Source organism: Elephantulus edwardii, unplaced genomic scaffold (genome assembly GCF_000299155.1).
Source record: "Elephantulus edwardii isolate Elephantulus edwardi_28Jun2011 unplaced genomic scaffold, EleEdw1.0 scaffold00096, whole genome shotgun sequence".
Classification (NCBI taxonomy): Eukaryota; Metazoa; Chordata; class Mammalia; order Macroscelidea; family Macroscelididae; genus Elephantulus; species Elephantulus edwardii.
The window spans coordinates 9,172,688-9,183,565 of NW_006399846.1; the positions used below are offsets into that span (position 1 = coordinate 9,172,688).

The window sequence follows — 10,878 nt, forward strand, 5'->3', positions numbered from 1 at the left end:
TATAAAGGATGCTCATCTAGATGATAACATAATTATGATAAAAACAAAAGGGAGGAAATATGGGAAGCCAATACTAAATATTTGTAATAAACTGAATGCTATTTAAAAAATAAATAAATAAATAAATAAATAAAAACAGGGAAAAAATGCCGGTTTTACAGATACTTACTTAGAGAAGAGTCGGGAGACCCCTTCTGAGTGGCAGTAGACTGTGTGGAAGAGCCATGAAAAAGAAAGGCAGAGAATGGCTCCCAAGAAGAATAATCCAAAGACAACTTTCTCTTGCAGAGGGGCCACAAAGGAGATGTTTGGACGAAACATATAAAAGATCCCCAGGCACAAGAAGAATACACAACCTAAGAAAGAAATATATAGGCGGGATAAAGATCATCCTTTGAAGAGATATATATTATGCTTTCAATTGTTGACAAAGCCAAAACCCAAACCTGTGGCTGTCAGAAAAATGCTGATTCTTGCTGTTGTTAGGTGACATCAAGTCGACTCCAACTAATCGCAGTGAAACAATGTCCAACAGATGGAAATCTTGAGCTATTCCGCACACCATCCCCACAATCTCTGTTGAGTTTATGCCTATCTTACTGTTGCAGTCAAAGTGTCAATTTAGCTTATACAGGGTCATCTTCTTCATTGATAAATTACTTTTCAAAGCCTGGTATCTTTTTCCAAGGACTGGTCCCTCCAATGTTTCACTCTCTATACCTCTAAGAAGATTCTTTGAAAAATCTACTTTGAAGACAAATGTATTTGTTCTTCTGCTAATCTATTAATAACACCTGAATTAGAAGTTCCAGGAGAATACATTTTCCAACATTGTGCTAACTTGCTAGATGCTGCCGAGTCAAGTATAATCCATAGCAACTCTATGAATAACAGATCTGAACTCTATCCTATCCTGTGCCATTCTCACACTTTCTGACACACTCGCACCCATTGCAGGAGTCACTGTGTCAATTCATGGGCTGAGAGTCTTCAGCTCTTTCCAAGTATGATGTCCCTCTCCAAGGAAGAGCTGTACTGTCATAACCTGTGGGTTGTTGTGATACTGAAAGCTACTATGTCAAATGTCACAAGTGTCACTCATGACGGACAGGTTTTAGTACAGCTCCCAGATTAAGACTAGGAAGCAGGATTTGCCATGCACTTCTTAAACAGCAGGCCTCTGAAAAATGTAGAAATCATAGAGGAACCTGTATAGTTAAGAGTAATTAGAAGGAGAGCCCAGATTGGAAGTCAATCAAAATGAGAGAAAATAATGGTAAATATCCTGAACAGAATAATTACAATGGAATCCTTATAGTGGAGCTAACAATAAACTTCATTTGATTCTCTATTCTACTCTCACTGTACAACTAATCAGGAAATTGGAGCAAAGCAAAATCAAATGTGAGACAGCAAATGCAGGTCAAATGTCAAGCCACTAATTACTTGGGCTTTATGTATGGTTGTGCAGCCTACTGCCATCATATAATTCCAAAACATTTCTATCATCCCAAAAAGAAATGCTGCACTGACACCATTAGCAATAACCATATTGTCTCTCCCCTTATCCCTTGGCAACCACTAACCTTTCTAATGCTATAAATTTCTGGGTATTTAGCATAAAGTGGCAGCATACAACGTGGGCTCTTTTATGTGTGGCTTCTTTTACTTTTCATATTTTTAAGATCCATCCATGTTGTAGTATATGTTGTTTGGTGCCCTCAAGTCAAGTATGACTCCGGAACCTATTTATAAACCACAGATCTGAACCCTGTCCTATCCTGTGCATTGCTCATAATTTGACACATTTGAACTCATTGCTGCAGTCATTGTATCAACTGATTTGGTTGAGGGTCTTTCTCTCTTTTGCCAACCCTCGACCTTTCTAAGCATAATGTCCCTCTCTAAGGAATAGCCCCTCTTACCATTCCTAAAGTAGGTGAGACAAAACTTTGTCATCTTTGCCTCCAGGGAGTACTCTAGCTATACTTTCTCCAAGATATATTTTGTTTCTTTTGCAGTCCATGGGATGTTCAGTACTCGTTTTCAACAGCACAATTCAATGGCATCAATTCTTTTTCTGTCATCCTTAATCACTGTCCAGTTCTCAGATGTATAGCAAGTGAATGAAAAGACCTTGACCTGAATCAGGAACACCAGCCATCAAACTATTATCATTGTTCCTCAGTAATTCAGAGAGGCCTCTGACAGTGGACTTGCCCAATGCAATATGTCTACTGATCTCCTTTTGCTAGTACCAAGGATGCTGATTGTAGATTCAAGTTAAAATGAAATCCTTGCCAATTTCAATCTTTTCACCATCTATCACCATGTTGCTTAGTGGTCAGTAATGAGAATTATAGTTCTCTTGATGTTGAGATGTAATCCATATTGAAGGATGTAGTTTGATTTCATAAGAACATACTTAAGTATGCTGAGATTTCCATTCTTCTCAATACAAGGCATAATTTGTTAATGATCGACACAGTTAAATGCCTTATCAGAGTAAATTAAAGCACAAATAGACATTCTTCTGGTATTCTCTGCTTTCAGCCAGGATCCACACAACATTAGCAATGACATCCCTGGACAGAACTAAGGCAAGACTTTGTGTGGTTGAATTTTCTACAATGATGACTTCATTGCAAATACTTTTTTAATTAGAAAAACAACAAAACACAAATCGCGACTCTGTTCTCACCTGATAGATTACACAAGAGTCAGACTGACTACACCTTTGAAAAGAATCACTGGAGAAGCTCAATACCAGCAGTCAGATCCAGGCTAGGTGCTAACTGTGGAAAAGATATCACTCACTCATGTGTAAACTCAAATTTAAGCTGAAGAAAATGAAAACAAGTTCACAAGAACCAAAATACAACCTTGAATCTATCTCATCTGAATTTAAAAATCAACTTAAGAGGTTTGAAGCACTGATAAATAATACACCAATGATCAAAGACAAGATGAGTTGTGGGATGATATCCATGAAGAGTGTCAAAGGTCATTACAAAAAATAGAGAAAAAAAGAAAAAATAAATAAAAAATAGATGTTGGAAGATACTCTGAAAATTGTGTGAGGGTGCTGAGAAGCCAAAACAAAGGGAAGTAAAAAGAAGTAAAAGAGCTGAACAAAAGATTCTGACGAGCAGCTTGAGACAACAAAACAAAGTATTATAATGTAATGTGCTGAGAGCTAGAATTGAATAATAAAAAGGGAAGAATTCGCTTGGCATTTCTCAAAGTGAAAGACCCGTAAAACAAATTCAAGCCTCAAGTTGCAATACTGAGAGATGCCATAGGCCATATCTTAAATGATCAAAAGAAGATGGAGAAAATACAGTGTTATTACACCAAAAAGAACTGGCTGATACTGAAATACTTCAGAAGTAGCTTATTATCAAAAGCCAATGGGAATGAAAGAAGAAGTTTAAGCTTCACTGAAGACATTGGCAAAAAATAAAGCCCCAGGAATTGATGGGACACCAACAGACATGTTTCAACTAACATATGCAGCCCCGGATGTGCTTCCCAGTTTATGCCAGGAAATTTGGAGGGCAGCTGCCTGGTTGACTATGAGATCTGTATTTGTTCCCATTCCCAAGAAACGTGATCTAACAGAAGGTGGATATTATCGAACAGTATCATTAAGACTTCATGTTAGCAAAATATTGAGGAAGATAATCCAAAAACAGCTAGAATAGTACACCAAATGAAAACTGATAGAAGTTCAAGAAGGCTTTAGAAGAGGCTGTGACACCAAGCGTAACACTGTTGATGTCAGATGGATCCTGACTGTTGTAGCGTATCAGTACTTTATTCCTTTTTATGGCTAATTTTCCATTATATGGATAAACCATATTTTGTTTAATCATTACTTATTTGTGAACATTTGGGTTGTTTCTACTTTGTAGCTATTATAAAGAATGCTGTTTTGAACATCTGCATATACATCTGCATGAACTTGTAACTACTGGATATGCAACTAGAAATTAACCTCCTAGGTCATATAGTAGTTTTCTGTTTAACTTTCTGAGCAACTGCTGAGTGTCCTCCACAGGAGCTACACCCTTTATCACTAACAACGTACAAAGGTTTCAACTCCTTCACATCGCTCCAATGCTTGTTATTTTCTGTTTTCTTACTATGACATACTGCTGGGGGTGAAAAGGTATCTCACTGTAGTCTTGGTTTGCATTTCCTTAGTGACTAATGATGAATGAGCTTTTTTTAAAGTAGGAAATATGCTTTTGTAATGATTGAATTTTAACAATTCTCTATACATAGGGTCGCTATGAGTTGCAGGCAACTTGACGGCACATAACAACAACAACATATATTCTTGATTGTTGTTAGGTGCTGCTGAGTTGACTATGATTCACAGTGATCCTACGAACAAGCTGGAACCTTGCTTGCCCTATCATGAGCCATCTTCATCATCTCTGCCATGCTTTACCCCATGGTCAAATCATCTTGCTGAGATATTCTGGATAGTATGCCCTTATTAAGGAACCCTGGTGGCCTAATGGCCAGAAGCTCACCGAAAGCCTAAAGGCACACAATTGGAGGCCGCCAGCTGCTCTGAAAGAAAAAGATGGGGAATCTCCTCCCATGTGATTAACTGCTCTGAAAAACCCGTTGAAGGGTTAGCTATGGGTCAGTTCTGACTCTACAGTACACAACAATGCTCTTATTAGAGAAACAGTATGCAAATATTTTCTCCCAGTGTGTGAGTTGTCGTGCTGGGGTTTGTTTGGAAGATTTTTGTTTCCCTTTTGGTTTTTTCTCTATATTTTTATATCATTTAATTTCTTTTTTCCACACCAGCTTTGGTTACTTGCCTTTTAAGAATCTGTTGCCTAGTCCAAGGCCACAAAGATTTACATCAAAGTTTTCTTCTAAGAGTTTATGAGAGTTGAGTTACTTTTCTATATAGTATTAGGCTAAGTTTAATTGCATTCTTCTGCATCGGGACAATCCAATGATTTCAGTGGACCACTGTATCTTTCTCCTGTTGTATTCTTTAATAACCATTCATGATTTTAGGAGGCAGAGGCGAGCTAACAGATCATATTTTATTTCAAGACAAATGTAAATTTAACTATCAATATTCAAAGTAATTACCCCAACCAAGAAGAATTGCACAGAGAATGTATATAAGCTGTTCATTCTGTACAGTGAATTTTCTGAACCTCTCAAAAAAAAAAAATATTCAAAGTAATGACTTTTAAGTATGCTTATTTATTTTAAAATCAGCTTAACTAGCTACTTTCAATGTTCAAGAAAATATACCACTTTTTCAAAGAAAACTTTTTCTTCACTGGGCTCAAAGACACTGATTCCTAATAACCTAACAGAAAAACAGGAGCTAGCAATAATAAAACCGTAACACCAACTAGAATAGCCACAGAGCAAACCTGAGAGAATTTACATTAGGACTTCAGAAAGCAAAATGGTAAAACCTAAACAGATTTCTTTTTTAACACGTTCTGTCTTTATCCCGAAATACATGAAAATAAAAAGGAGTAAGGTGAATGACCATTCATTACACAGTCAATATAATATACCTAAGAGATGTGTCCAAATGTTGCCTGTCTCCGTGTGTATTCTGAAAATGCTCTTAAAACAGGCCCGGAAAGAAGGCATGGGGGGCCGGTGTCCATGTAAAAGGAAGTCGTTATCCTTGAGCCAGTCTGGTAGGACATCATGAGGGATTACTCGCCATCGACCTTCCCACACCTGGAAGGAGAAAATATTATCAAACACCTTTGTGGCTTTAATTGTCAAATCAAAAACACTGGTCTCAAACAACTGAGTCTTAACCACATTATTTTAAAGTAGGAAAAGTGATTGATTTTTTAAAAAAGACAAATACATTTGAAAAGTATTTCCTATATTCTTCAGTATGTCCAATATTCTGAGGCTTAAAAAAAACAGACTGATGAAAGAGGTATTTTTTAAATAATAACGTAAAGAACAGGAAACCTGAACACGCTACAGAATATACCTAGTGGAGTGGTTTCGAGTTTTGTTTCAATCTAGCTAAAAATAGAGTGAGGAATCCTCACTCAGCTGCTTCTCTTATTCTCCAGAACAAACTTACCTCTGAAGAAAACTGTATAATACATATGATTGTTTTTATATTTTAAACTCCTGTTGCAGAAAAATTACTACTGCACATACAGCATCACACATTTCACCTTTTGGCTAAAATCTCTTTCCCCATCACTACTCTTTTTTCCCATCATAGTAAATACAATGAAGTAGAAAAGAGCACAGGAGTCTGAACTCCTAAGTATCACGATCATGATTTTGATTAATCATAAAATCTGAGCCTTAGTTTCCTCATTTATAAAGTGAGGATGGATAAAAGAACTTTAATTAATTCATAAAGAAGGGTCAAGTAAGATAGAATGAAGTACTTCATAAATGCACTAATAATCCTAAGCATCTACCCCAAGAACAGTCTAGAATTCTGACCATCCACAGATGCTATCGCTTGCCATAAAGTTAGTTAATTCATCACCCTTGTCATGCTGACAAGATGGCAAAGATGCTTATAGGTATTTCCCTCCTTAAAAAGTTTTTCAATCTCTGTGTCATGCTTATGGGGGGGAAAAAAAAACAAAACAGTAACACTCACTGCTGTCCAGCTGGTTCCAACTCACATCATAAATCAAGGATCACTAATCCTGAACAAACCTGTTTTCACTAGCAAGAAAGGTATGAAGGAAAAAGCCAGGTCTATCTTGCAAGCTAATCATGTGCTCTCAGCAATCCTTCAGTATAATACTCTATGAAACAAGAATTCAAGCTACAAATCAACAAACTGATCTCTACCCTATAACCCCTATAAGTCTTGTGATAAACACAACTAAGCCACAGAAACTGAACTGACTCTCTGCTATTACTCATCAAGTAATGACTGTGCCCATTACTCACACTCCATACTTTCCAGTTCTTTACTCACTTTTTTTTTTAAAAGACCTAATCCTCAGTTTACTATTTCCTCTCTGGTGGTTTAGTGAGTAAGGAAGGAAGGAGCTGTGCTGCCAACCCAAAGGCTTGTGGTTAGAATCCATTAGCTGCTCTGTGGGAGAGAGATGAGCAATGGCCTCCAGTGTGATTTACTGCCTCAGAAAATCTGCTGGAGCGTCAGCTCTGAGTCAAACAGCATATAACAAACACTATCTCCAAAGGAAGTGAGGATTAGCTATTTAAAACAAATGGCGGGGACCTAACAGCAATAAAAACACCCTATTAAGGGGCCTAATCCATAGGAGTTGTACTGCTAACCAAAAGGCTCTGGCTAGTTCAAATATGCTAGCTGCTCCACAGGAGATATAAGGATAATCAATGTCTTATGTAACTTACAGCCTTGGAAACCCAATGAAGTTATGAATCAGCAACTCAGCAGCAATGAAAACAACCTATTAAAACAGGCACACTTTCTTATTTCAAACATCCTATTAAAATATTAAGATGTATGAAAATATTTTCTTTTGCCCCAGCTCCCTACCTTTGCTGGAACTAATCTGGCCATTGCGTGCTTGCTCTTAACACACAATAAAATAATACCAAAAGATTAATCTAGATCTCTAGTGCTTTTACTGTTATTGCTACTGTGTGCCACTGAGTCAGAATCCACTAACAGCTGACCCTCCACTAGGGTTTTAGAGGCTGTAAACTGAATGGGAGGAGACTGTCTTTACTAGCTAGCCTTTGGGTTAGCAGCATACTTCTTACTTAGCAGACCACCATCCACTTACAAAAATACTTGTAGTTTCATGAGCTCTGTCACAGTCCTTTCTGGATAAAAACAAAGTACTGCTTTGTTTTTTGGTTTGTTTTTTTTTTTTTTAAGTACCTAAAGATTGGATTTCTTTTCACCCAATATGAACTTGGGGGAAAAAATCATTATTGTTCAGATTAACCTTACACAATGCTATTATTTGGAGAGAATTTTATTTTCTAAGAGGGAGAACAAAATTAAAACAATTTTAACATCCTTGAGGCAGGTCACAATGTACAAATAGCTGGCCTCTATGTAACAAAATTGATATTATACACTGCAAAAAATAGTAAAATAAACATGTGAATGAAGGATAGTGTAAAGCACAATGCATACTAATTTTATAGTCAAAGAATTATGCTTTGTTTAAATATATTCATGTCTTTACTGTCAGAGTGATTTCCCTTCACTGCTCTGGAAATATTCTATTCTTAAGACTTAGATAAGCAGTTGGACTTTAATGATTATACTACACACATTCAACTCACACGGCAACCTCATTCTCAACATTAAGAGTCATGTTGTTGTGTGTTACTGTGTTCCACTGAGTCAGAACCGACCCATAGCTGATCCTCCAGTGGATTTTTAGAGGCAGTAAATCCAATTACACAGGAGGAAACTGCCCATTGTTCACCCACAGAGCACCTGGGGGAATTGAAACCCATGTCTTTGAGATTGCAGTACATCTTATTACCACCAGGCCACCATATAGCTGGCAAAAGCAAGCATATATAGGTATCCGTCCCCTTACTCTACTTCCTGGAGGAAAAAAAAATAAGATCTTAACTTAGCCAAAGCCTTATTTATAAACTCAACAAAGACACTACCTAAACTGAACATCTTAGCAAGTAATGGCTTTTCACTAGACTATAAAATGCACAACAGATTGGAAAACTTAAACAATAAAAGCAACTACTCACATCCGGGTGGGTGTGTCGGAGACTGTGAGTGGCACAGGACAAAGCAGGGTTTTAGGGCTATAGTACATAGGGTCGCGGTGAGTCACAAGTGACTCAACGGCACAAAACAACAACAATAAGTCACAGCACATCGCCTATTTCTCTACTGGCCTTGCTATGCTGGTAAAATATTGAAGGCTAGGAAAGGAGAGATGAAGATTAAATTTGGAAACTCTTAAAACTAAATTAGTTGTAACCCTACAAGAGTATCTTTTCAAAAAAGCAAACTACATCAACAAGGCCATGACACATCTTGTTTTAAACTATTTCTCAATCTATCAGAATCCTGGTGTCAGTAGACATGGCTTTTTGTCAAGTACCGTCAAGATGCACTGATCCAGAAGGCTGGCCCAAAACGATCTACCTACATGTTTCTTCATCCTTCTTTCATAGGCAAATTGACAGGGGATAAAGGAATGGTTAAACTTCACTCATTTTACTTCAACAAATCTGTTTATAGCAAAACAAATATTCTATCTAGTCTCCCATGAACTGAAAGTTTTATTTGCTTATTCTTTACTCTTAAGTATATAAAGGATAAGAAGGCAGTCAAGTCCATAATAGTACCCAACTGCTGTGTAATCATTAAAAAATCTATGGTGACCAAGACACCAAATAAATAATTTTAAAAACTTGAGAACATAAAGTTTGCTTTGAGGAAAGTGAAATATATCTTTTGTAACCCTTTGTGTGGGATTTTTTTTTCTTCTTCATTAATTTTTAAACAATGAATAAAACTTCCCCAGCTTTATGTGTCATAAACTTTAACAAACCCCACCACCACTTTTTCCTTGGAAAAGATGCCCCTGTTCACATATTTTCTCCTCCTCTCCAGTCCAAAGTATGCTTCTAAGCCAACTAATTCCATTTATTTTCAACAACCATTGGATAGAGAAAAATCTAAATTTAGTTTTCAGGATTTAAGAGTACATATATGAAAAGGTCTCAGTTTTGGTGGGTTTTATGCAGTATTTGTCCTTTTGTGATTGATATATTTCACTCAGCATAATGTTTTCAGGCTCAACCATGTTGTTGTATAATGTTTTAAGAGTTCGCTGTTTTTCAATGATGCTTAATTGTGTGGATGTACCAGTTTCTTTTTTTGATGAGCACTTGGTCTGCTTCCATCTTTTTGCTATTGTGAATAATGCAGCAATAAACATGAGTGTGCCTATATCTATCTGTGTTGCAGCTGATTCCTTTGGGATATATTCCCAGTAGTAGGGTTGCTGTTGTTGTTGTTGTCGTCATTGTTCGGTGCCATCGAGTTGAGTACAATCCATTATAACAAAAGATCTAAATCCTGTTCTATTTTGTGCCATCCTCACACTTCCTGACACACAAAAGCCCACTGTAGCATTCACCTTGTTGAGGACTGAAGGTGCTCCTCTCCTTCTGGGTCAAATAGCTATTTTCAACTACTTGAGGAAGTGTCAGACTGCCTGTTACAACAACAGGCTGAATATGGGGGAGGGGAGAAATAAGGGATATGAGCTAATGGAAAGAGGAAAAGAATGGATAAATGCACACAGCACCAGAACAGCTGAAGGAAAGGACAACGTGAAAGGAATGATCAATTGGATATTATATGTATGACAATTAATAATCTGGGACAGGACAAGCATTATAAAGTGAAGTGGGGGAGGGGAAGGAAGGAAAAGCATGTTTACATGAAAACCAATCTCTTTGCAAATTTTCACGAAAATCACAATTTATGAAACAACTGTAAGTGTAGGGAGAAAAAAAAGGTTTGTTTCACAAAACCCATAAAAAAGCTGTCATAAAATCTTCCCAAATGATTAAGAGTTCACAGCTGTTGCTGTTGTTATATGTTGTCAAGTCAGAACTGACCCAGAGCTGATCCTTAAATTTTGAGAGGCAGTAAATCTTACAGGAGATTGCTTGCCTTTATCCCACTGTGCAGCTGGTGGATCTGTGCCATGTACCTTTGGGTTGGCAGTGCAACTCCTTACCAGTAAGCCACCAGAACTCTCTATAGGTTTACTGTTGTTGTTGTTGTTATGTGCTGTCGAGTCGCCTGCGACTCATAGCGACCCTATGTACAACAGCCCTAAACTCCGCTCTGTCCTGTGCCAATCACACTGTCTTTGACACTCCCATCCCAAT

At 37.3% G+C, this 10,878-nt stretch overlaps 1 protein-coding gene across 1 annotated transcript in view; it reads right to left on the bottom strand.

Moving 5' to 3' along the window:
* Positions 1 to 10,878, bottom strand: part of ADIPOR2 (adiponectin receptor 2) — a 78,426-nt gene that overhangs the window by 6,197 nt on the left and 61,351 nt on the right. The window contains exons 3-4 of the mRNA XM_006891314.1: positions 5,568 to 5,739; positions 170 to 356 (exon numbers count right to left, since the gene is read on the bottom strand). Of these exons, the coding sequence (XP_006891376.1) occupies positions 170 to 356; positions 5,568 to 5,739 (359 nt within the window). The remainder of the gene's footprint in view (positions 1 to 169; positions 357 to 5,567; positions 5,740 to 10,878) is intronic.